This window comes from Suillus discolor, assembly GCF_016758755.1.
Source record: "Suillus discolor strain FC423 chromosome Unknown F5147scaffold_13, whole genome shotgun sequence".
Classification (NCBI taxonomy): Eukaryota; Fungi; Basidiomycota; class Agaricomycetes; order Boletales; family Suillaceae; genus Suillus; species Suillus discolor.
The window spans coordinates 194,238-219,425 of NW_024541260.1; the positions used below are offsets into that span (position 1 = coordinate 194,238).

Sequence of the window (25,188 nt, forward strand, 5' to 3'; positions counted from 1 at the left end):
GTGGGTGATAACGTCGACACACTTTTTCCCGGGTACCGACCTTGATTCCGCCCCTTCAAGCTTTCGCATGGTTCATCTCTGCTTCATATTTTTCGCCGCTGTGGACGCTTGAGCAGGTAGCTTGTTCAGCGACGAAGTCGTCTCCACAGATCTGCCGCACAGCACATGTGTCCGACTATGTGAGTGGGGATACAGCAAACTGCAGGGCGACTATCTGCAATACGTCTTCAATGTATACAGGTGCCACATGTTTGAAGTCTTATGAACGGGTTCTCTCATGTTGTCAACTTCAGCCGCTTCTTCACCGATACACGGCAATGGAACTCTTTCAATGGCATCATATTTTTCTGCCATATGATCATGATGTTCTTTTACCAAGTTCCTTCATGCATCAATATTCAATACTCGTATGGAGAACTTCAATCAGCGTTCTCGATCAATTGGAGCATGCTATTACAACAATACATGACAGTCGCTGCTCAAGGTAGAAGAAGTAGCGGGCTTGTTAGCTTAGCGCTTAGGCCTAGACCTCAAGCTTCAAGCTGCTTCCCCCACTTCTTTGCTGAGTGATCATACCAATTGGTGACAAATGCTTACTCATTCTGCACACCACGCACACCGTCTGTATCGGACTCCACCTGCTTGTTCCAATATTATAAGGCCTCCCGTGTTGACTCCACTCTTATTGTTATCGTCGTTCCTCCTAACAACATCGATAACCCCTATACTACAGTAAGCATGAGTCAGTGGCCATCTCTTCTAGCAGGGTATGAAGGTGCAGAACCCCTTCCAACCACGATCAATCCTGACGGGAAGTCCCTGTACAACCCACCTGGTCCTCGCTCGGCCGCCTATGATGAATTCCCGAAACAATTTAGTCCGTCTAAGAATGGTTTCGACTTCCACAGTGAGCGAGCCTCTCACATGTTAATGGTGTCCTTATTTTACCACGGATGCTAGTTTATTACATGGCCGCTGTGGCTGCTCAGGCGCAATATGCGAAAGAACTACACGAGCGTGTAAGGAGGGAGTTTCCGGAGGTACACAAGTTCTTTCTCTTGCTCATCCAGTAGCTGTTTATTCATTCTTCATGTTATAGTTGCGGATATATAGGCTCTGGGATAAACCAATCGGTGCGTATCCGGTTATCCCATCGATGTTACACAGCGAGGTACTCACCCTTGTTCTTTTAAGGTCCTCACCCTACCGCCATGTTCGAGGTAAATACATTCAATCCCCACCAGACTGGAGCATTATTTTCGTGGCTTGTCGTTAATCGGGGACCTTGCGAGTGCGTGTCACATTCATAACGCTTCGCGTTAGCTCGTTAACCCAGCTACGCATTTCAAAGCGTTCTCGTCCACCCGAACACTGGCGATGCACTCAGAGATCACACAGAGCTGGCGACGTGGATTGGAAGGACATGGCCATTGTATGAGGAAGGTCTTTTCTCTACTCGTCCAAGTTGAAGAAAATCAGAGCATCCTCTATGAAGATCCTCCGTCCTCTGTATCATCAGTCTTCCAGCAGAAAGGCACTGCTTGTTCATGTACACTAGATATATATCATGGCTTACTGCGACATTTGGTGATACATCCGTAACGCTGCAGCTCAGTTTCTTGGCCGGGTCTGCAGTTGTTCGCTATTCTGCGGCCTGCAAATTCAATCCGCCTTCAAATCTGTGAAATAAACATCAGAGTTCGAAGCTATTACAACCTCTTACAAGGTGCTGGTTTTCCCGGGTCATGTATTTCAAGACACCAAGTACCAAGTAGGCCTATCATGATCATGTGAGGAGGTCTACACTCATAGATGCCCCATATGCACATTAATGTACCACTTGAACTTTAATTTATGATTTAAAAATCGCCGCAGCAGTACTTCTGGTGGAATCTCCTATTTATATGCTTCTTGCTGCAGCTGAGTTGAAATCGGCAAAGTAAATGCATAAATTCTCTAAATGCCTTGCTAAACTGATAATCATCGCACACACATAGTAAATTGTTGCTCCAACTTTAAGGTCTCCTCGAGTTGAATCTACTCCCGTTATCATCGTTCCTCGTAATACTACAGTAAACATGAGTTAGTGGCCGTTTCTTCTAGCAGGTATGAAGGTGCAGAACCTCTTCCAACCACCCTCAATCCTGAAGAAAAATTCCTTTACAACCTACCCGGTCCCCGCTTGCCTCTGACGAATTGCCGAAACAATTTGATCCGTCCAAGTTGTTTCGAATTCGACTTCCGTAGTGAGTGGAGCTTATATATTACATATCAAAAATTGGTGCTTCGAATTCACCATGGATACTAGTTTATTGCATGCCCGCTGTACGTAGCTGCTCAGGTGCAATAGTTTCCAGAGTTAAGTTCTTTCTCTTACATCGTCCAGTAGCCGTTTATGCATTCCTCGCGACGTAGTTGCGTGTACATAAATAAACCATACGGTGCGCATCCACTTATCCCATAGATGCAGCACAGCGTGGCATCACTCTTGATCTCGAAGGTCCTCCCCCCACCCCCACCGCCATATACATTCATCCCCCACCAGACGGAAGCATTGATTTCTTGGCTTGTCGTCATCGGGGGCCTTGTGAGTACGTATTATTTATAGTGTCTCACGTTAGCTCCGATCCGTCGGTTTCAAACTGTCGTCATCCACCCGAACACTGGCGATTCACTCAAAGTTCACCGGTGCACCCAGAATTAGCGACGTGATTTGGAGGTGGCCGTCGAGGAATATATCATGCAACCCTACTCGGATTCGGAATGTCCTCCGAGGATGCTCCGAATCCGACTCGGAGTATCTGAGTCTTACGAAGATTCCCATATACTGTGACTTGTTATTTGTTTTAGCTCATGCATTCACGAGTGGACATACCAGCTTGTCTATTCACTAGATTCAGATATATGGTGTGCCAGTGATACCATGACCAGATTCCAGACTTCGACACCCCGTATTACAGGTTGCTAAATCCTGACCACTCCGCCATGTAACCCAAAGACCAGAGTACTACCGTTATAGGGAACATCTTGGCTAGCAGGGGAACGAGTCGATGAACCTGCCAAAGGGACTCGCACCGGCTGAAACCTTATCCGAATTATTTGACTGTCATCTCCTAGACGGTTATCTGAGCTGCGTATCAGAGCCATATCCCATGCTGTTGGCCAGAGTATGTTGACAGTGGTGGGACGTCGTTGTGGGCATTGCCAGATTGTGGTGCAGGCTCTTGATGATGACCAAAGAGAATGGGAGCGAGCACCTTGCTACCATAAATCATGGCTTGAGCGATCGCGAGAATGCCCGCATTTCACCCTGGGTACGCCAAAGGTGCAACGACCAAACTACGACGCCTTGTTGAACAGAGTCTCGTCTCTTGATATCATGTTCGAGAACGACATCAAACCAGAATCAGGTTGTTTGCTAGCAGACTTCCCTGCGGTATTTAAGGAGCTCACCACTGTATGTTGTTGGTGACTACCTTGATGTTTCAGCCATTGCACCATCCCTTTCAAGTTTCGCGACTGCCATCCAACGTGCGTAGTCGAAGATCATCGATCAGAGCCGATATTCGGTTTTGACACTTTCATTCCTACGTGGGACCACCTGAGATCGCTGTACGTCCACAGGATGGGATGTACTCCACCTCCTCCGACGTGTGCTCACCCTACCACTATGTTTGAGATATCCATATTCAGCTCTCACTCCGAGTCACTCGCACCAGACCGGAGCATTCTTTTCCTGGCTTCTTCTCGTCCTCCATCGGGGGCCTTAAGAGTACGTGTCACATCCATCAAATATAATAATAGCATATAATATATTTTGATCAAATTATTCGACTCACTGTTGCTTACATGTTTCAATTTTTGAAACCGTCCTCGTCCGATGACCCGAATATTGGGGATTCGTACAGAAAGCACATATACGGAGTTGGCAATGTGGATGGGGAGGTGGATGGCCTTGGGATGACGATCGTCTGATGGAACAGGTTGAAGATTCTAGGTTCACACAATATTGCAAAGTGCGGAATTGTTAGGATCATCCTGTGTATGGTATAGTCGGGTACGCAAGGTACTACTACTCCGAGTCTGGAACGTTCAAAAATTGGTAATAGATCCGAGCCGATTCGGGTCCGATCAATTGGAATGGCTTGATATGAGCGTTGTCTGGCTGATGAGCCCATCTTTATTTTTCACCACCACCACCACCACCCACCACTTATCATGGACTTCACTCCAAGACGTATACTAGACAACGCTCTCGACGCCGTAGGGCAACACTCCCCTCATCCGGCTTGACAAGATTGCTGCAGAACATGGCCTCAAGTGTAATCTCCGTACGTGCGGTTTGCGCGGAGCCCTGTATCAATGTCTAAGCTGACGCCCATTTCCACTAGTGGGCAAATTGGAATTTGTTTCTGCGGGCGGTTCTGTCAAGGACAGAATTGCAAAAGCGATGGTGCTGGCCGCAGAAAAGGAGGGTAAACTTATTCCCGGGAAGAGCGTTGTCATCGAGCCCACGTCTGGGAATACCGGTAAGTGATAATTCACACTTGCCGAGTCCTCACGAACTCGGATGGATCGGCGTATGTAGGAATTGGACTCGCAATGGCGTGCGCGATCAAGGTGAACACGTCATGCTCAGGTGCCTGGATGGTTGCTGAATACTACAGATAAGGGATACTCGGTCGTGATTACCATGCCTAAGAAAATGTCGCTTGTGAGAATTGTGTTTGACCGCATGGTGTTCGTTGATGTTCAAAGAGGCTTTTAGGAGAAAGAGGCACTCCTACGGGCGCTTGGCGCACAAGTTATCCGCACGCCTGATGAAGAGCCGTGGGATTCACCCAGGAGCCATATAGGTAGAGCACCCTACCGGCGTGTTTAAATCCCTCGTGGCTGAATTCCTTAACGATCGTAGGTGTGGCATGCAAGCTTCAGCGAGAGATTGAACATGGTATCATATTGGACCAGTATCGGAATGTAGGTTGTTCTGAGCGCGTTGGAATACTTGCTGATTGGTGTGCACGCAGATAAACAACCCACTTGCTCATGAATATACTACCGGACCAGAGATCATCGCTTCGGTTGTCTCGACCCCATCCACGCGTACAAGGCCCTCCTCGATGAAAGTCGACGTATTTGTCGCTGGTGCTGGTACAGGCGGCACCGTCACAGGCGTCTCACGCGCACTCAAGAAGACGCATAACGCAGACTGCATCGTAGTCGGCATCGACCCAGTGAGCCAAGTACATGACTGTCCCTCTTAGCTGCCGCTCACCTTTTTCAGATCGGTAGTATCCTTGCGTTGCCGAACAATCTGAACATCGATGGGGAAGGAAAACCATACGTTGTGGAAGGCATAGGCTATGATTTTATTCCTGATGTTCTTTCTCGGGATGTGCCGGATGTGAATCATTGGGTGAAGACGTCTGATGAGGATGCGTTCAAGGCTGTGCAGGCTCTTATGAGGAAAGAGGGCTTGCTTGTTGGTGGGAGCAGCGGAAGTGCCCTCAGCGGTGCTCTGGCTTGGTTCGAGACGGAACAAGGGCGGAAAGTCGCTGGGACAGAGGGATTGAATGTTGTTGTGCTCCTTCCGGATGGGTGAGTTATGATTTGATTTGCTGGTGTGTCCTGCTGACTTGGTATTGCAGTATTCGGAATTACATGAGCAAGGAGTGGTTTTTGAAGAATGCATTCCAGACGGAACATTCAGACCTTGCTACGCGGATTTCGGGCATTCTGGCTCAAGAGGAGATAGTGCCTATTCAGAAAGCTAATCTCTAGTGCGGACTTGGACTTGTTCTTTAACTGGTCGGTTTTCTAAGGCATTACTTTAATCATTCACGATAAGCGCATGGTGTTTTTGATCAACTACATAAATTTCTACGATTCATTTTCACATATGACAAGACAGATTTTTAAGCAAGTTCCGTGATAGGCTCTAGTTCGATGTCACGCCTAATTGATCTGAGATTAGTCTCGTTGCACCATCCTATGGTCATTACACGGGTGACGATGATCTACACAGGCAAGGTGAAATCCCAATTGATTCTAAGCGACAGCGACTGCTCTAAGAGGAACTTGAATCTTGGAAGCGCATTGATCGAACAAAAGATCTTTGGCAGCGATATCTGCGACCAAGGGATGGGAAGGGTGTTGCTTTAAAAGGCGGCTGACGTGGACCCAGTTAAGACCGCTCTTGATGGGAGAGTACGAAGACTTACCTCCATAGCTGATCAGCCTCGCCCTTTTTGGCGTCGCTCAAGCCTGCAGCTACGACCATAGCAGCGAGCATATCGCTGGAAGCTTGGTCGCATTTAGCGCGGGAGAGGATTGATTCTGCTTCTTCCAAATCGCTCTGGGCAGAAGAGAGTTCGCCCCGGAGGATACGGACTACTGCTCTTCCGACTAGGAGGGCAGGGGAGGATATGGATGGATTTGCTACTTGTTCGTTGTAGAATGAGAGTGCGGGTGCGTATGGTTCGCCTGTTGAATGTGAGTGATTGTGTGATAGGATATGGGAGGGATGACGGACCGCTTGTGCCTTGTGAGCCTGTTACGAGAGAGATGGCTGCTTCTGCGAGTTGGAGGACGAGTGCGTCTGGGTTTGCTTTCAATGCTGGTGCCAGTACCTTTTGTGCGAGTGCTGGACGAGCTAGTGAGAGGTATACTTGAGTTAACAGCGCAGCTCTATCGATCGATCATGAGTCGAATGATTTGATAAAGAGGAAAATGTTGCTAACTCTTCGTCACCAGGTATGCCTTCAGTACGGAGTGTTTCGAGTGCTTCTTCTATTTCGCCTGCACGCACGAATGCGGTCGCAGCTAGTACTTGAACGGTTTGTTTCTCCCAATCGCTAGAGTCTTGATCTGCTTCTATCTCTACGCACAAGTCGCGGAGTGTTTCTAAGCCTTGCTCGCCCTTTGCGAGTGCCGCTGCTGCTTTGAGTGCTACATTTTCTGTGTCGGTAGGGAGGAGGGCGAGTGCGGATGCATTATCGCCGATGGCCAGGTGTGCACGGACCTTGTAGAGGAGAATAGGGATGTAGTCTGATGAAGAAGGATCGGGGAGTTGGAGTGATAAGAGGGCGGGGTATGCGCCGAGGGTGAATTGCTGTTTGATGAAGTAGAGGTCGACGTCCATGGTGAAAGTTAACTCACGTGGTCACGCGTCACGAGTCGCGTCCTAGTACCTTTTTCGGCAAGGTACTACCTCCCTCTGCACTGGGGTCGATGCACGCGCTTAAGTTTTTATTATCATCGCACCCGAGTACGAGTATGGTTTGTTCTCATGGAATAAAATACGTTCTATGTGAGATGCTTGATTAAGCTTCAGAATGGATGTCGCCCACTCGGGGTCCCAATACTATTCAGGGTAAATGAAACCGTCGCCAGTTGAACGGACTCCGCGTACCGATTCTAGCCCGTTTTGCTCTAAAATGAGTTCCTACTAGTATCTTTCAAACGCCGGTACGGCTTCGCTTGTATCAAATCCCGTAAAGAAGCAATACAAATTTGGCCTCAATGATTGATTCCGGACACACGCTATTCGGCTCAAACACGAACTCTCATCCGGACGGTACCAGTTTCCGACTATAAAATGCCAGACGCTCGTCTCAACATTCAGGCCTTCTTCATTCACCATGACCCTTAACAGAGCTCTCTCTAGCCGCTTCTCTACCAAGAGCCAGGCAGTAAGCTTTCCACCTTGTTATCTAGAGTAACACTTACATATGGTTCAGAATGGTTCAACATTACCGACCACACTTGCTGATGTCAGTCCCTCGTCGAGTGACGCCGGCACAAACAGGGCATTGGCACACATCAAGGACCTCGTATGTTAACCTTTTCAGGTATTCACTCAACAACTCACTTATCTTAGATGAAACGACCCCTTGAAGAAATTAACGAGTCCGCCCTCGTTAGTCGCCCACCTCGGCTTCCCTCCGTGCCATCTAACATTTCCTCATAGTCCGCAGCGCTTGATGCTATCACTCATGCAGATGCAGTTGATGACCGCAAGATGCTCGTGAGTCTACTCACCGATAGCACACAACTACTCATTCATCATCTCTCAAGTTGGAACATTTATTGTCATTCATGGCGAGTCACCCTTCAGGAAAGATTTCTGGTATGGCTCGTACTTTCACCATCAAGACCCGTAAGTATCCAGTCATTCCTTCGCTCCCCAGTAAACCCTAACTCTATCATAGTGTACAATGACCTCGCACACCCCCCTGCTACTTATATTGGGCCCGAGTTTCAGTTCCGAGCTGCTGATGGTTCAAGTAACAACCCTGATGCTCCAAACCTTGGAAAAGCTGGTACTCCTTATGCACGGTCTGTTCAAGGAGCAAACCCGTTACCACGTAACCAAATGCCCGATGCCGGTCTCGTCTTTGATACTCTCCTACGCAGAGAAAAGGTACGTATCTCCCACCATATCTCCCTCAATCCCTCACAAACCTTCTTTCCCAGTTTACCCCGCATCCCCAGGGTCTATCCGCCCTCATGTTCTCCTTTGCAGCACTTGTCATTCATAGTGTATTCCGCTCAGACCATACTCCAGGCAGGCAACACATAAACATGACGTCAGGTTACGTTGATCTTGCACCCTTGTACGGAAACGACCAAGAAACTCAGGACAAGGTTAGTTCCACTTTAACCCTCATCCACCCAAACCTTATATCATCTATTTAGGTCAGGAACAAGGACGGCCGCGGTTTGCTCCACCCAGATGTATTCGCAGAAGATCGTCTTCTTTTCCTTCCTCCCGCAGTTTGTGTTCTCTTGGTCTTGTTCAGCAGAAATCACAACGTATGTTCCCCACATTCTCACGATCATTAACTCAACCTATTCGATCCAGTACATTGCACGTCGTTTACTCGAAATCAATGAACGCGGTACCTGGAAAGACCCTTCTCACCATCGTCACCTCAGTCACGCACAGCTCAACAAGCAAGACGAAGAGATATTCCAGATCGCCCGTCTATGCAACTGTGCATGGTTCGCAGCCGTCGTCTTTTCTGACTACTTCTCGGCTATTCTCGGCCTTCTCCGAAAAGGGTCTAGCTGGAGTTTGGAGCCGTTTGATGAAATTCGTAATGAAGATCACTCGGTCTTCGAGCGTGGCCGTGGTAATGCGTGCAGTGTCGAATTCAACTGCTTGTACAGATGGCATGCCACCACCTCAGTTGAGGACGAGCAGTGGATTAGTGGCCAGCTGGGGGCGCTGTTCCCTGGCAAGGATGTTGAGGATATCACGTTGAGGGACTTTTATACCAAAGAAGCTACCCTCTTCAAGAGCGAGCCAGATCTTCAGGAATGGACGTTCGACACGTGAGTGATCTTGGAACCTATAGCTGGTCCTACTCCTCACATTCCCATGCAGCCTTAAGCGAGAGACAGAAGGTCCTAACAAGGGAGCGTTCAAGGATTCTGATCTTGCGAATTTACTCCAGGGCGCGTCAGTGACCATCTTATCTTATCTTGCACTAGTATTGACGTATTATCTCAGGACCTCCCATCGTGCTTCCAGCTTTGGTGCTCGTAACACGCCTGCAGTCATGCGTCTCCACGAGATCATGGGTATCGAGGCTAATCGGGCATGGGGCGTTTGCTCACTGAATGACTTTAGGAAGTTCCTTGGCTTGAAGAGTGAGTGGCGTTATCCCGACGTCTCTTAAGGGTGCTTAGTGTATTGCAGCGTACACCAGTTTCCGGGAATGGAACCCCAACCACGAGGTTGCTGACGCCGCTGAGAAGCTCTATGGTCACATCGACAACTTGGAGTTGTACGTTGGTCTCCAAGCCGAGGAGACCAAGCCTCTCATTGAGGGTGCAGGCCTCTGCCCAGGCAAGACCCTTTCAATCAACCTATATTCGTGAATACTTACGTCTCACAGGGTACACCATCTCTCGTGCCATTCTGTCCGATGCATTTGCCCTAACGCGTGGTGACCGCTTCTACACGCAGGACTTCACGCCTTACAACTTGACTGCCTGGGGTTTCGCCGATTGCCAGCGCGACCCTGACGCATATGGGTTCGGGTCCACTCTCGGCCGTCTTTTCCTGCGCACGCTGCCCAACCATTACAGCAAAGACAGTATCTACACTTGGTTCCCTCTCGTTCACCCCGATGCGATGGAGGGTTATTTGAAGAATCTTGGCAAGGTTGATGGGTATGATGTCGCGAGGCCGAAGCCGAGCGAGCCTGCTACTACTGTTCATGGTTACGTGGAGGTTGGCCAGGTACTGCGAAGCACTGATAAATACGTACCCGAGTACGTCGAACGCGCAGCAGAGGTCCTAAAGGGCAAAGGGTGAGTACACATTCCCGCTTGGGTTTGGATCAGCGCTAACGGGATAGCATAAATAGGTTCTTTACGGCATCTGCAGATGGCGTTGAAGAGCAGAAGCAGTTTATTAGAGCACTCGCGCCCTCTCCAGAAGCGATCAGCGCGATCGGGACGTACTTTAACAACAAGACGAAGGAGCTCATCGAGCTGCATTCGTTCACATTGATCGGGTCGAACACGCGTGGTGTTAACATTGTGAGGGATGTGTTGAAGTATGTGCCATTGCATTGGGCTGCTACGGAAATTGTGCGTCTATTAATTTTAGAGGACGATGTGGGGTGTTGACCTGTTTTGATTTGCGATCGTATTGCAGGCTGGTATCCCGCTCAAGACGAAAGAGCATCCTCATGGTGTATACACCGAGTCTCAGTTGTTTGACATGCTTGGAGAGATTTACCAGTTAGTCTTGCATGCCTTGTTCGCTTCCCTGATGATCACTGATAATTTGTACCTTTAAGATTCATCTTCCTTGAAGTGGAGCTAGCGTACTATATGCCGACAAGGCAGAGGGTGAGGGAGCACGTACAGGAGCTGACGCATCTGATCAAGACTGCTCTTGGGAGTGCTGGGAGCAAGTTGCCGTTTGCTGGGTTGATTGGTACGGTGTCCAGTCTTTTTGGGAAGAAGAAGGTCCACAGTGAGATCGTGAAGCGCTTGTTTGAGTTTGGGTGCTCGACGGAGCATGTCGTGAACTCGATTCTGGCGTTTTTGGTCGGGGCTACTGTTGAGATGTCTCTTGGTATGTGATTCAGTTGTTTGTGTGTTCATGAACGATGCTAATGGGACTGTAGCGTTGACCAATGTCGTCAATCTGCTCCTTCATAAGGAGTATGATTCGGAAGTCACGGTCGCGGCGAACAAGAAAGTGGATGTCAAGGACGTTGGTAGTTTGACTGCCTTCATTACCGAGGCGCTCAGTATGTGTTTCGTTCTGGCTCATGGCTTATCTTCTGACGGAGGACTAGGAATCGACCCACCATTTGCTGGTGTCTACCGTGTCGCGAAGCAAGACGAATCTATCGAGTCGCTGAACGTCAGGAAAGGTGAACGCCTCTTCCTCCACATCGCCAGTGCAAACATGAACGTAAGTGAACCATCCAAAACGGCCAAATCCCCTCTGACACAACCCAACCCAACAGGAAGACGCGTTCCCTAGCCCCCACGTCCTAAATGCCGCCCGCACGCCGCGTGAACGCTACCTCCAAAACGACGGGTGCTTCAAAGTCTTAGGTGACGAACTAGCATCCACGATACTGGCTGAAGTCCTCCGTGCGGTCGCATCGCTCGAGAACGTGCGGCGAGGGCCTGGGCAGTCTGGCAAACTTACGCGGTTCTCGGATTCGGCCATTCCGGTACTGCATTATGCGTATTTGAATGAGAAGATGCTGCAGAGCCCGTGGCCGACTTCTATGATTGTGAATTATGATGGTGCCAAGTGAGGTGATATTATGTCATGACCGGATCTTTAGCTTCATCTACAAAAACCCTCTTGTAATAAGACAATACTATGCATTCTTTTCACACTGTGATAGTTTGACGTGATTTGACAATCAGAAAACCGATGAAGATATGTGATGTACACAGGGGTTACAATATTGGGACCCGTGACCACGTAAAAGTTGCGTAATCTAGACTGGTGATCAGCCCGTCTGGACAATAGGCTACGGTGCGTCCGGAGTCCAACATCTTGTGCCTTCCAAGAATTAGTAATTTGAAATACGTCCACGTTCAAGTTAACGTTTGATCACATGTTCTTATTCTGATGGTTTAGCCAATCTCTGGGGCGGCGGCTCCAAGCTATTAACCTATGCGAGCTTCATTACGCATACACGCTGAGGCATGCAAGGCAACTAGGTTCATATTCATGTGATACTTTAACCAATCTCTGACCGCTGCCACTCCAAACTTGCCCAGTGATAATATTAGCCTATGTTTCGTCCAATACTACCATGCATGCATAATCGGCCAGGCAACATTCGGTCTTCGAAGAGCTTGATCATCTTGTTGGCTTTTTCCAAACTTTGAAGCCGTACGACGTATTGAGATCTAAACTGAATTTCGTTTGCAAGCATGGCATGGATAGTGTTCGGGATTTACCTGACGCCTGTCTCATAGCCCACGGGCGCCGCCATTATATTGCAGATACTTTCCGACTTTGGCCCACTCTGGTATTCCTCTACCATCAGGAAAGAGAGAACGATGAATGCACACGCAGGAGAATTCGACCACCAAGACACTCGTCGTTTCAAGCATACCCGCATCGGTATATGGGATCTCTACGAAGAACGCCAATCACTGGCACGCAAACGATTCTCATTAATATTGCAGAGATATGCGCCGATAATCTACAACGTTCGACTTCTAGTTCGCATATTCAAGGACGTACTCACTATCAGACAATGTTCCATCCTTCTCCCCGCATTCCTTGTGGTAGAAGTTTTAGCTTCCCTCATACCCGCTGTTTCTCTGTGGTACGTCATGACGATGTACATGGCTTCCCCGTACATTCATAACATTGTTGTGTAGGTACGGCGGACGAGTGCTCCGCCTTGTAATGTCCTTTCTATTTTCATCTGCACTGCCAACTTACTTTGCACTAGGTAGGGAGCATAATGGAGGCACGTGCTGTGGACACAACGACGCTCGTACATTTTGCAGTAGCATATCTTATATGCACAGTCGCTATGCGCCTTCTCACATACTCCCGAGACTGCATGACGTTCCCTCTGAACTTGTACATCAAACAATTCTACAATCAGCGCATGTTCCACTCAACTGCGCGCCTCGACCTGCCCGAATTTCATACTCTTAATCGTTCGCCCACACTGCTGGAGTTCAACTATGGCTTCGGTTATTTGGATGATTCGTCGATTTGGAGAGCTATCAAAATATCGACGGATATCGCAACGGCACTTATTGGTCTGCTCTCTCAGCTTTTTGTTCTGATTACGGTCGTGTGGGATCAACCAGATGGTCTACTTCTTGTGGCTCTTCATTTTTTGCAATGTATATTGCCCTGGGATAGCAGGGGAAAAGCAGTTGTTGGATCCTTGGGTATGTCAACAGCTGATACTTCTAAGCGTCTACCTAAGCCAAATACGTAGTTTGGGCTGCGACAACGACCAGTGAGGATTTTATTTACATGCAAGGTCTGAAGGAACTTGTTACTAGTTCCTCACACCGCAAGGAGCTTGTCGCAGGCGACCTAAGCGAACACATCAGCACACGTATGTCGACCCGTCTTGCCCAGCAATCTTATGCTGATTTTATCGAGAATAGGATTTCGCGAAGCATCTCAGCGCGTCGGTCACGATGCGGTTAAATTCCCACATCTGAAACAATTTCGTTCTTTCAAGGACTGTCTGAGCATCGCGTTCATCCTCCAAGAAACAATGCATGTTCTACCGCAGGTACGCAAACTTGATCTCGGAGTTGACGAGGCTGACTAAATCAATTAGATCATCTTCACTTGGCGCGTGGTGAAAAATCCAATGACCACTCCTCTCTCCTTGGTATCACTCACATTGATCGAAGTCGCTGATCCATCCATTAACCTATATTCTTCTATATCCGGCTTGTTATCCATTCTTGCGAGCGATTTGTCCAGAGCACGCAAGGTATATGAGATAGAGAACATACGGAATCAGGTTGTGAATGGCACGGAACCGTTCCCCGAGAACCAACAATCTCTTGCAAATGGCATTTCTGTTGAATTCAAGTTGATTGGTATTCGTTACTTCATAGAATTATTTCTAATGTATATATCTCAGGAATGTTTCGTTCCAGTACCCTGGTCGAGACAGGTGTGCTCTACGGAATGTATCGTTCAAGATCGAGGCTGGTCAGCTATGCGTAAGTTCATCTACTTTTGTGGTGCTCTTTAATCACAATAGCAGGTCGTTGTTGGTGTGAACGGCTCTGGAAAGAGTACGATCTTGAACCTGATCTCCCGCATCTACGACCCAACGGTGGGCACCATCCTTATCGACGGCCGTGACATCAAAACCTTGAAACTTGCTGACCTCCGTGCTGCTATGTCCATCCTCTTCCAAGACTATTCGCAATTCCCCCTCTCCGTAAGTCATACTCGTGCACCCGGAAGCGACATATTTAACGCACACGCAGGTGCGCGAGAACATTGGGCTTGGCAACCCCGCTCTTGCACATGAGGATGACAAGGTTCGCGAAGCCGCCCGTCTCGGCGGCGCAGAAGACTTCATCGATGAGCTCCCTAATGGATTTGATACCTACTTGGACCGCCTCGTGGATGATTACTACGGAGACCTTCCTGAAGGTACTACGACGCTGTTCGGACATCCCGTTGAGTCCTCGCCACGGAATACCGTTGATGGTGTCCATATCACCGGATCTCCCGACCTTCAAATCAGCTGGGGGCAGGTGCAGCGGCTTGCAATGTACGTGACCATCCCTTGACTTCTCAGGTCTCGATTTGGACTATTCGAATAGCTCCCGCACAATGATGCGCTCATTGATCTCTGAAACTGAGTATTTCGCTGGCATGCTGTTATTCGACGAGCCGAGTGCCTCCCTCGATCCTACGGCCGAACACGGTGCGCTCCCTTGTTTCTTCGAGATGCCAATTCGGATGTAGTCATAACTGGTAGAGATAGATCTCTTCGAGCGTCTACGAAAGTTGAGGGGTAACAAGACCATGATATTCTCCACTCACCGGTTTGGAAATCTCACCCAATATGCGGACCTCATTCTGTGAGTTTCTGTCTGCTCGAACACCAATGCTTGCTGATGTGGTCACCGCAGGTACATCGATGAAACTGTCCAGGAAGAAGGGACGCACGATGAACTCATGAAGAAAGGGGGAGAGTATGCTCGTATTTGGAATCTTCAAGCGAAACCATTTAATGGCCAGATACCGAGACCATAACAATACTTTGTACCACTCACTCTCATGCATATTTTCAGTCGCGCAATCCGTTTACCACTAGATTTCAGTGTGAACTGCCAGGGTCCCAGACATCTGCTGTTGTTGTTACTACTTCAGAATGTACTATTTGGCTAATTAACCATGTCAGTTTTTGCAGTGGTGCACACAAGTTGCCAGCTTCGGTTGTCCGCACCCATGATAAGTCTTGAGACCATGACCATACAATGTGGATTGGTACCCCAGCGTGATTCAATCGAGCTCAGGTTGCTTGTTGCCACGCGTTGACAATAGATCCACTCAGGGCAGTTAAGTAGTACTGTCTCTGTCAGGGTCCTCATCGCACCCGACATACTCCCCCCCTGAGTAGCATTTTCCTCAGGCAGGTGTGGCGGGCAGACAAAAGATAGTGGATATCCTTGCTTAGGCTGCGTGTAGCTAACTCCGCTTGAATTTGTCGAGCCTGCCGAAGTGTACCCTGGCAGTAGATCTAAAGTCTGTGCAGACTTCAGAATACTCAGGCCGACCAGAACCGAAATTCTGTGACCACGTAAAAGTTCTGTAATCTAGACCGTCTGGACATTAATAGGCTACGGTGCGTCCGGAGTCCAGCCTTCCAAGACTGCTTAGTAATTTGAAATACGTTCAAACGTTCAAGTTAACGTTTGATCACATGTTCGTTATGTTCTTATTGTGATGGTTTAGCCAATCTCCCATGGGGCGGCTGCTCCAAGCTACTAACCTATGCGAGGTTCATTACGCATACACGCTGCGGCGTGCATGATCGACCAGCCAACATTCGGCGCCTTCGACAATATTAATATTGTTGGTTTTCCCAAGCTTTGAGGACGTACGATATAAGTTCTAACTGGATTTTGCTTGCGAGACGGTGTTCGGGATTTACCTGACGCCTATCTCTTGGCTTACAGATGTTCTCCGACTTTGGCCCACTTGACTTTAGCCCACTTAGTATTCTTTCACGATCAGGAAAGAGAGACAGATGAATGCACATGCAGGAGAATTCGACCACAAGGACACTCGTCGTTTCAAGCATACCCGCATCGGTATATGGGATCTCTACGAGGAACGCCAATCATTGGCACGCAAACGAGTCTCATCAATATTGCAGACATATGCGCCGATAATCTACAGTGTTCCACTCCTGGTTCGCATGTTCAAGGATGTACTCAGCATCAAACGATGCTCCATCCTTCTCCCCGCATTCCTTGTGGTAGAAGTTTTAGCCTCCCTCATACCCGCTGTTTCTCTGTGGTACGTCATAACGATGTAGGCAACTGTCCAGTATATTCGTAATGTCATTGCGCAGGTACTCCGGACAATTCCTCCGCCTTGTAGAGAGCGCAATGGAGGCACGTACTGTGGACACAACGGTGCTCGTATATTTTGCGGCAGCACATGTTATATGCGCAGTCGCTCTGCGTTTTCTCAGGTACTCCCGAGACTGCATAACGCCTCCTCTGAGCTTGTACATCAAACAATTCTACGATGAACGCACACTTCTCTCAGCTGCCCCCCTCGACCTGCCCGCATTTCAAACTTTGCATCGCTCGCACGCAGCGCACGAGCTCGGCCTTGGCTTAGCTTATTGGTATACTTCGGCAATCTGGGACACTATCGAGACGTTAACGGACATCGCAATGATGCTTATTCGTCTGTTTTCTCAGCTTTTGGTTCTGAGTACAGTCATGTGGGAACAACAGGATGGTCTACTTCTCGTGGTTCTCAGTTTTCTGCAATCTTTATTTCCCTGGGATAGCAAGGGAAAGGAGGCAGTCAGATCCTTAGGTATGCCAATAGCTGATGCTTCCGAGCCTTTGTTCAAGCCAGATACGTAGTTTGGGCTGCAACGACGACGAACAGGGATTTTATTTGCATGCAAGGTCTGAGGGGACTCATTGCTGGACCCTTATACCGCCAGGAGCTTGTCGCAGGCAACCTCAGCGAACACATCAGTGCACGTATGTCGACGCGCCTTGCCGGACAATCTTATGCTGACTTGATCGAGACCAGGGTTTCGCGAAGCATCTCAGCGCATTGGTCACGATGCGGTTGAGTTCCCAGAGCTGAGACGATTTCGTTCTTTTAAGGACTGTCTCAGCATCACGTTCATCATCCAAGAAACAATGTATGTGCTACCTCAGGTACGCGGAGTTGACCTCAGAGTTGACAAAGCCGACTAAATCAATTAGATCGTCTTCGCCTTACGCGTAGTGGAAAATCCAATGACTACTCCCCTCTCCTTGGCATCATTCATATTCATCAAGCAAGCCTTCAATCCATCCAGTAACACAGATTCCTCGACATCCAAGATGTTATCCACTCTTGCATCCCGATTGTCCAGAACACGCGATTTGTATGAGATAGAGAACATACGGAATGAGGTTGTGGATGGCACGGAACCGTTCCCCGAGAACCAACAATCTCTTGCAAATGGTATTTCTGTTGAGTTCAGGTTGATTGGTATTCATTACTTCATGGAATCATTTCTAATGCATATATCTCAGGAATGTTTCGTTCCAGTACCCTGGTCGAGACAGGTGTGCTCTACGGAATGTATCGTTCAAGATCGAGGCTGGTCAGTTATGTGTAAGTTCATCCACTTTTGTGGTGCTCTCTAATCACGATAGCAGGTCGTTGTTGGTGTGAACGGCTCTGGAAAGAGCACGATCTTGAAACTGATCTCCCGCATCTACGACCCAACGGTGGGCACCATTCTTATCGACGGCCGTGACATCAAAACCTTGAAACTTGCTGACCTCCGTGCTGCTATGTCCATCCTCTTCCAAGACTATTCGCAATTCCCCCTCTCCGTGAGCCATACTCGTGTGACCCAGAAGCGACCTATTTAACGTACATGCAGATGCGCGAGAATATCGGGCTTGGCAACCCTCCCCTCGCACATGACGACGACAAGGTTCGCGAAGCCGCCCGTCTCGGCGGCGCAGAGGACTTCGTCGACGAGCTCCCTGAGGGATTCGATACCTACCTCACGCGCCCCGTGTATGATTACTATGGTGACCTCCCTGAAGGTACCACGACGCTTTTTGGACATCCCGTTGACTTCTCGCCATTGAATTTAATTAATGATGCCCGTATTTCCGGAGATCTAGGCATTCAAATCAGCCGCGGGCAAGTACAGCGGCTTGCAATGTACGTGACCATGCCTTGACTTCTCAGGTGTTTGTGTGAATTGTTCAAATAGCTCCCGTACATTCATGCGCTCATTGGTCTCTGAAACTGAGTCTTCTGCTGGTATGCTGTTGTTTGATGAGCCAAGTGCCTCCCTGGATCCTATGGCCGAACATGGTGCGCTTCCCTGCTTCTTCGAGATGCCAATCTGGATGTAGTCATGAGTGATCGAAATAGATCTCTTCGAGCGTCTACGAAAGTTGAGGGGTAACAAGACCATGATATTTTCCACTCACCGGTTTGGAAATCTCACCCAACATGCGGACCTCATTTTGTGAGTTTCTGTCTGCTCGAACACCAATGCTTGCTGATGTCGTCACCGCAGATACATCGATGAAACTGTCCAGGAAGAAGGGACGCACGATGAACTCATGAAGAAAGGGGGAGAGTATGCTCGCATTTGGAATCTGCAAGCGAAACCTTTTATTTAATGACCAGATACCAAGACCACAACAATAAATACCCCGGATTATTTTGTACCACTCACTCTCATGCATATTTTCAGTCGCGTGAGTGATGGTATAGTGATACAAATGGGAATCCGTTTGCTACTAGATTTCAACGTGAATTACCAGACATGTGCCGCTGCTGTTACTACGAATGTACTATTTAGCCGATTAACCATGTCAGCTTTTGCAGTGGTGCGCACAAGTTGCCAGCATCGGTCGTCCGCAGCCTTGATAACTTGTCTCGAGACCATGACCATACATAGTACTCCAGCGTGATTTAATCGAGCTCGAGCTCAGGTTGCCTGTTGCCACGCGTTGACAATAGATCCGCTTAGGGCAAACGTTAAACTGTCTCTGTCAGGTCCTTATCGCACCCGACATACTCTCGCAGGTGTGGCAGGCAGCAACGAATTGAGTCCTGCTTGTGGCTAACTCCGCTTGAATTTGCTGAGCCTGCCGAAGTGTGCCCAGTAGTAGTCTAGACCTAAAGTCTGTGCCTACCCAGACCGGTCAGAACTCTGACATTCATCACGATTGACCAGTTGAAACTTAGCTTGACCCTCTCAAGTCTGGAAATGTGCAAGGCTTTCGTCCAACTTGAGTGTCGTTCAATTGCCAGGATAATGATGCCGACCCATTGTGTTACATAACAAGTGGCATGTGTGCGTCAGCATCGACGCTAGCGCAGTACCCAGCTGCCGGCCGGTAACGCGGTCTTGACACCCACGGCGTGGAAGCTACATACCGCATGGCATGAGGTTCACGACTCCACGTATTTATAACTTCCCGTGCTTCCCGTCCTACTGTATTAATCTCTTGCTGTATATCATCCGCCAAACCCGCGTCGTCTCATCATTGCCTGCCATTCCACCATGTCAGACGTCCATCTACTTGTCTTGATCCACGGAATGTGGGGAAATCCTTCTCATCTTGCTCATGTGAATAAAATCATTCGCGAGGTGAAGGGTGAAGTCGAGGATGGTGACGTTAAGCTTGAAGTTCTTGTCGCTGAAACCAATAAGGATGAATCCACATATGACGGAATCGACTGGGGAGGTGAAAGAGTGGCTGAAGAGGTATTTTTATTTATTATCGTTAACAAACCTGAGGATTCTCAGTGCGCATAAACTCAGATTCGACAGAAAACCGCGGACCTAGAGAAGGAAGGTCGAAAGGTGACTCGCTTCTCCGTCACCGGTTACAGTCTTGGCGGCCTGGTTGCTCGTTATGTCATTGGGTGCGTGTGACAGTCCCCGCTCTTGTGGATGACCTAAAGAGCAAGCCTAGTGTCCTTCACCAGTCAAAGTTTTTCGAGACGGTGCAACCCGTCAATTTCAACACTTTAGCTACCCCACACATTGGCATACCTAGATTCCCTTCGACATTCTCCTCGATATCCGCATTTCTGGGACCGAAGCTTCTTTCCCGTTCAGGCGAGCAGTTCTTTTGTGTCGACAAATGGTCGCCACGAGGAAGGCCACTGGTAGAGGTCCTTGCTGACCCTGATCGCATTTTCTATCAAGCATTGATATTATTCCCTAATATTAGAATTTATGCCAATGCGTAAGTTCAAACATGCCGCATTTGTCTGCTATCCCTGACTATGACCCTAGCATCAATGACTTGACTGTACCATACGTCACTTCTGGCATCAGTGTAGAAGACCCTTTTGGCGATTACGAGAACAATGGCATCAAAATGTAATTGCCTGGTTCGTGTTGCAAGCGTTGGTTCTAACTGTATTTCAGTGATTTCCACGAGGAGTACAAGCATGTCATCAAGTCTTACTCTGCGGTTCCCTTATCATCTGCAACCACGAAAGAGCCACAACGTTGGTATGAGAGTATCCGTAACATGCGCCTGCCATTACCTCCGCGATTTCAAGCCGAGTTTCCTCTGAACTTGGTATGCAAGTATCTTCTGAACTCACTGCCTCATCTCACAGCAACGATATAGGCCGTCTATGCCCTCCTACCAATCCTCTTCCCGACATTTATCTGCCTTGCTCTCATCCGCCTATCATTTCAATCACACCAGTCTCGTGGTCGACTAAGGCATCTTGAAGCGCAGTCAACCAGAGAAAGACTTGTTCATATTATCGGCAAACTGGAGAGCGAGCTCGAAAGTGCCGCAGTTGATTTATACGATGACCCTGCTGGCACTCCCATCGCTCCGTCACGGACATCTGGTACTGACCCTGCTAATAAAGCCAGCTCCACCAAGCCTACGAAGGGACAAGAAAAGAAATCGCAATCAAAGCCCCCTCCATACCAACCTTTGTTGACACCTGGTCAGCTTCAGTGCATAGAGAATCTCAACAATATACCACAGTTGAAGAAAGAGCGAGCTTTCTTTGAAGGTATACGCAATTCTCATGCAGTGATCGTCTGTCGTGACCCCAAGATGTTTAAGCACCATTTAGAGGGCGAGGGCGTGTTACGACACTGGGCGGATCACTTCAAACTGTAGCTTTTATTGTGTTTTCGTTGTATTGTTTACTTACAACTAGAGCATTTACAGAGACGATATTACATATCGACTTAATAGATTGACGCTTTGCATATGATCGGTGGGGCACAGCATGTTTGTCATTCGGAAGCTTTTAATTTTGTGATCTCGTGTCTCTCTGTCGAACCAACAATAAGCTTAAGCGAGTCGTCGCATAGCGATCATCGATCATGAAAGGGCTTTCAGATCGGTTGCGTGCGATTTCTTCAGTCTTTGTTTTACAAAGGCTTATAATCTACGCGACTACCTAATGTCCTTCAGTCGACTATCATCCTGGAATCTCGTTTACCCAATATGCCTGCCATTCGACGCGGCAGCACATACCTTGACGTCTCCACGACAGCACACACGCCCGAAGGCCGCCTAAAGCTTGATAAAATCAGCGCTAGTCGCAAACTTGCGCAATATCACGGTAAGTGGCGTTTTTACCTCGACTCTGATATGCTGTAAACGTCTGCGATATACTAGCTGTCTGCACCGCTTTGTTATTCATTTGCGATGAAAATCCCAATCTTGGTCCCGCAGATACATTAAGTGTATCTTTTGAGGAATTCAAGACTACGAGTTTGTCTGTTGATTTCTGATCGTTTCGTCCGTCTCACTGTGATCCAGTGAAACGTCGGGCAAGCGCTGCTGACTTGAAAGTAGGCTCTTGCCAGCATGCTCACTTGCGGCGGGTGCTCGTATTCTTCGTAAGACATCGCACGATGGTGTGAGATTTGTATTCATATGTCATCCTTTCACAGTGGAAGCACGGGCACATCAACTTGACCTTTGCCCATAATGGCCGTCAGCGGGATGTGGTTCAACAAATAGAAATTCAGTCCAGCTTCTACGACATGCAAGTGCTAGCATATGGTTAATTGAAGATATGCGCTCATGTTGTCCTCTCCTACTCTGCCACAGTTATCGCGGCTTTCAAGAAGTCCTAGACGGATATGGAACATTATCAGCTCGGGAAAAATACCGTGCATATATGTCGCTTGCAACCAAAGTGTTTGGAAAGGATCGAACACCGACTCTGCTCCAGGTAAGCGAGCAGGACATACTGTGTGCTTTGTCCTGACGCATAAACGAGAGGCAGCTAGGTGTGCTTTCCAATATTCCAGAAAATATCAGGATTTGGTATCCTCTTTGCGTCAAGAAAGAGATGCTGCTAATTGTCAGGCAAATACTGTCGCGGACGACGAAGTTGACGAAGGTGATGATTCGATAGACTTCATGTCAGTGAGCGTTTTATATATTATTGTGCATCGAACTTATTATATACAGGCAATCCGATGAATTCAATGACACTCGGGTTGTTCCCTTCACACCGTGAGTACAATTCATAAAGACTTCGCGTCATGCACTGCCAGTGTACTGATATTCGGCTGCAGTGCTCGCACGCTAAGCTATAGCCACAGTGATAGAAATATTGGACTCCCCACACCCGAGTCATTGCCTCGGCGACCAGTGGTTGTGTCACCACCTACACCTACACCCACACCCACAGCATCATTCACCGAGGTCACATCTTCTGGTAATGATGCGCATAGCCATTCTGATAGGCAGAACCTTGAAACGTCTGGCTCGCGCTTCGGCTCCATTTCTCTTGCTATTGGATATTTTTCAGGGTTCATTGGAGGGTTTAGATCGTCATCTCACATGTTCCTCCCGGAGGTAGGTGGTTTCGGTGTTCGATTTCGTAGTAAAGTTTAAGCGATGAAATGCTCAGATATCTTCGCTACAAACACAAGTCGCAGATCTGCAGAGATCCCTGACTGCTGCAGGAAATGCTCTTGATGCGGCAAACGGGAACACCCAAGCATCACAAGAGCGATGCTTAGGCATCCTCGAAGATCTCCGTAATGCCCACAACACCATTACCGAACTAAAAAGTCGCGCTGAAACGGATGCAGTTGAAAAGGCCAGCTTGCTGCAAGAAGTTGGTCACCTGAAGAATGAGGTGTCACGTTTGCAGAGTGGTGTGGAACAAATAACCCGGATTGCACGCGGGGTAGGGTTTTCGATTGATGTTCATTTACTTGCACGCTTACCATCCACATTCTAGTTGATGCCGCTGTAGTAAGTTAATTTTCAGTTGCTTGGTCTAGGACACGGACGAGAAATCACATGTAAATTTAACGACCTCATGATATGTACTGCTAGCTCTAGGACATGTTGATACCCTGGCCAGTTCCAAATCACACTAGTTTCATGCTTTGGGTTCTAAACTGTAGCTTCTCTGTCTATTCGATGGATATAATGGATTAATTATTTTAAAAAAGGTAGCATAAGTATTGTTAAAAGTGATACGACCTAGAGTGGGCGGTGAATACTATATTTCCACGTCAAATAATGATATAATGTCCCAGATAGAAAAATGAATGTGTGCGATTCAGAAGCCCGATCTCTCTGCTGTCCATGTGTGCGCCGCCTGTGAATAGTTGTGACAACACAGCTGCCTCCTCTCGGAACTAATCAAGCCAACCTCACGCTGCGGCGGTGAGAAGTGACAAGGATGAAATCCTTGGGAAGGAAAGAAGCACGCTGATGTTTCCGAGTAACACCAGTAACGCGCTTCCATGCACGAACGACCTGGCGTTCGATATATTTACCACATGAGATGCGTGTCTTTCTCCTATTACGATCGAGGCAAGAAAAGATCAGTAAAAACTTTTGGGCGGCGTAGACGGTCCTCACATTGGTTTAGATTCAACGATCCAGAGCTCGGAAGTGAGGTATGCATGTTGGGGAACGGCGAGACTAGCCATGTTGGATACTGGGACGTGTGAAATTGTGAATGGCAGGTTTGTTTGGCTCGAGGAGGTAATGAGAAAGGGAATGAAAATCACGAATAGCCGTCCCTGGCGGATGTCGAGAACAATGTTTTACGGGCCGGAAGGTAGAGTTTTGTTGCACTGATTGTGATGACACTAGATAGGGGGGGCGAAATGCGAGGTGTCGAAGCAGCGAGGGTCGAGGCACTCATGGCATGGTTAAGGTAAGGTTTTTATACTACCACCCGCAGATAATTTCCACAGAATGGGCTTGTTATTGTTGTGAAAGTTACGCGGAGACAAAAGATGTATGATATCGTCCTGGCACCCAAACTTACTGCTGGCACCACAAAAGTATAAGCTCAAGAACAAAAGTCGACAACAACGGTTGCCTTTTTTGGATGAAGCTCATTGTTTGCTTAGCCCCTCACTCACAGCGGGGACCTCGCATGTTATTTCCACGCTCAGGCACGTTTAGCAGGTTCGTTCATGTTCATTGCACGATCGAACGTCAATCATCCCCTACTCACAAATGAAATGATTTCCAAAGCAACCAATTTGTTCGTTTTACTCGGTGCATTTCAATTTCATGCCGCCGGTCTAGATGTACCGCGGACGTTCACCGAGGGTATGAACGCGGACGACCGGGTTTAACTGGTGTCGGGGCTGGGCCCTATGTCATCATCCGCATCATGTTCGCGATAGGGAACACCAGCTCCATCTCAGCAAGATAACACGTTTTTTTCTTGTTCTAGGCAAGCTCGAAGTGGAGCTGTCTGTTTCGTGAGTTCCAGATTCTCCGTCACGCAATGCACAGAAGGTCGCTGTTAGATGTTCGATTGGTAGTGAGTGTGGAAGGTTCAACCGTAGCAATATTTAACCCGAATACAGCTTTGACCATCGCAAAGGACGGCGCATACTTCCTTATCTGCGTCCACTTGCCAGGGCCGATCGGTTTTGATGAGGTGACGCACTGCCTTGCCTTGACCTCGACCGCTATGAA

The 25,188-nt window shown here is 48.2% G+C and overlaps 9 protein-coding genes across 9 annotated transcripts; 7 read left to right on the plus strand and 2 right to left on the minus strand.

Moving 5' to 3' along the window:
• Window positions 1–654: 654 nt before the first annotated feature.
• Window positions 655–1,589, plus strand: F5147DRAFT_59745 (DOPA-like domain-containing protein). The gene is made up of 5 exons (XM_041432215.1): window positions 655–907; window positions 961–1,040; window positions 1,100–1,133; window positions 1,195–1,291; window positions 1,352–1,589. The coding sequence occupies exons 1-5, from the start codon at window positions 739–741 to the stop codon at window positions 1,467–1,469; spliced, it is 498 nt and encodes a 165-aa protein (XP_041295586.1). The 5' UTR covers window positions 655–738; the 3' UTR covers window positions 1,470–1,589.
• A 2,629-nt stretch (window positions 1,590–4,218) lies between these two features.
• F5147DRAFT_744318 (tryptophan synthase beta subunit-like PLP-dependent enzyme) lies at window positions 4,219–5,781 on the plus strand (the record flags this gene model as incomplete). Its single annotated transcript, XM_041439668.1, has 10 exons — window positions 4,219–4,263; window positions 4,298–4,331; window positions 4,392–4,529; window positions 4,589–4,639; window positions 4,668–4,714; window positions 4,769–4,856; window positions 4,916–4,977; window positions 5,028–5,234; window positions 5,285–5,598; window positions 5,649–5,781. The coding sequence occupies 10 exons, from the start codon at window positions 4,219–4,221 to the stop codon at window positions 5,779–5,781; spliced, it is 1,119 nt and encodes a 372-aa protein (XP_041295587.1).
• Window positions 5,782–5,870: 89 nt separating this feature from the next.
• F5147DRAFT_59906 (coatomer epsilon subunit-domain-containing protein) lies at window positions 5,871–7,282 on the minus strand. Its single transcript, XM_041432216.1, has 4 exons — window positions 6,741–7,282; window positions 6,533–6,687; window positions 6,222–6,483; window positions 5,871–6,169 (listed from the first exon to the last, which is right to left on the minus strand). The coding sequence occupies exons 1-4, from the start codon at window positions 7,139–7,141 to the stop codon at window positions 6,049–6,051; spliced, it is 939 nt and encodes a 312-aa protein (XP_041295588.1). The 5' UTR covers window positions 7,142–7,282; the 3' UTR covers window positions 5,871–6,048.
• Window positions 7,283–7,577: 295 nt separating this feature from the next.
• On the plus strand, window positions 7,578–11,866 carry F5147DRAFT_682391 (heme peroxidase). The gene is made up of 19 exons (XM_041436452.1): window positions 7,578–7,691; window positions 7,740–7,832; window positions 7,880–7,918; window positions 7,970–8,026; window positions 8,077–8,158; window positions 8,211–8,422; window positions 8,476–8,646; window positions 8,698–8,814; window positions 8,864–9,336; window positions 9,389–9,463; window positions 9,515–9,654; window positions 9,704–9,853; window positions 9,903–10,320; window positions 10,377–10,602; window positions 10,670–10,755; window positions 10,815–11,095; window positions 11,148–11,273; window positions 11,322–11,440; window positions 11,496–11,866. The coding sequence occupies exons 1-19, from the start codon at window positions 7,641–7,643 to the stop codon at window positions 11,793–11,795; spliced, it is 3,216 nt and encodes a 1,071-aa protein (XP_041295589.1). The 5' UTR covers window positions 7,578–7,640; the 3' UTR covers window positions 11,796–11,866.
• Window positions 11,867–13,696: 1,830 nt separating this feature from the next.
• F5147DRAFT_59993 (P-loop containing nucleoside triphosphate hydrolase protein) lies at window positions 13,697–15,645 on the plus strand. The gene is made up of 8 exons (XM_041432217.1): window positions 13,697–13,766; window positions 13,815–14,074; window positions 14,127–14,208; window positions 14,253–14,432; window positions 14,482–14,771; window positions 14,824–14,927; window positions 14,988–15,084; window positions 15,136–15,645. Exons 1-8 carry the CDS (start codon window positions 13,749–13,751, stop codon window positions 15,257–15,259), a joined length of 1,155 nt encoding a protein of 384 aa, XP_041295590.1. The 5' UTR covers window positions 13,697–13,748; the 3' UTR covers window positions 15,260–15,645.
• Window positions 15,646–16,256: 611 nt separating this feature from the next.
• Window positions 16,257–18,897, plus strand: F5147DRAFT_770902 (P-loop containing nucleoside triphosphate hydrolase protein; the record flags this gene model as incomplete). The annotated part of the gene is made up of 11 exons (XM_041441181.1): window positions 16,257–16,528; window positions 16,584–17,062; window positions 17,113–17,235; window positions 17,288–17,418; window positions 17,467–17,729; window positions 17,782–17,863; window positions 17,908–18,087; window positions 18,138–18,427; window positions 18,480–18,583; window positions 18,644–18,740; window positions 18,792–18,897. 11 exons carry the CDS (start codon window positions 16,257–16,259, stop codon window positions 18,895–18,897), a joined length of 2,127 nt encoding a protein of 708 aa, XP_041295591.1.
• Window positions 18,898–19,575: 678 nt separating this feature from the next.
• Window positions 19,576–21,487, plus strand: F5147DRAFT_682410 (putative serine esterase-domain-containing protein). The gene is made up of 6 exons (XM_041436453.1): window positions 19,576–19,991; window positions 20,049–20,152; window positions 20,203–20,478; window positions 20,529–20,615; window positions 20,664–20,820; window positions 20,872–21,487. Exons 1-6 carry the CDS (start codon window positions 19,788–19,790, stop codon window positions 21,382–21,384), a joined length of 1,341 nt encoding a protein of 446 aa, XP_041295592.1. The 5' UTR covers window positions 19,576–19,787; the 3' UTR covers window positions 21,385–21,487.
• A 68-nt stretch (window positions 21,488–21,555) lies between these two features.
• F5147DRAFT_682414 (uncharacterized protein) lies at window positions 21,556–23,696 on the plus strand. Its single transcript, XM_041436454.1, has 10 exons — window positions 21,556–21,835; window positions 21,892–21,987; window positions 22,036–22,115; window positions 22,170–22,264; window positions 22,330–22,453; window positions 22,504–22,646; window positions 22,696–22,740; window positions 22,803–23,085; window positions 23,141–23,422; window positions 23,477–23,696. The coding sequence occupies exons 1-10, from the start codon at window positions 21,718–21,720 to the stop codon at window positions 23,489–23,491; spliced, it is 1,281 nt and encodes a 426-aa protein (XP_041295593.1). The 5' UTR covers window positions 21,556–21,717; the 3' UTR covers window positions 23,492–23,696.
• A 57-nt stretch (window positions 23,697–23,753) lies between these two features.
• F5147DRAFT_60100 (uncharacterized protein) lies at window positions 23,754–24,374 on the minus strand. Its single transcript, XM_041432225.1, has 2 exons — window positions 24,109–24,374; window positions 23,754–24,046 (listed from the first exon to the last, which is right to left on the minus strand). The coding sequence occupies exons 1-2, from the start codon at window positions 24,177–24,179 to the stop codon at window positions 23,887–23,889; spliced, it is 231 nt and encodes a 76-aa protein (XP_041295594.1). The 5' UTR covers window positions 24,180–24,374; the 3' UTR covers window positions 23,754–23,886.
• Window positions 24,375–25,188: the final 814 nt, after the last annotated feature.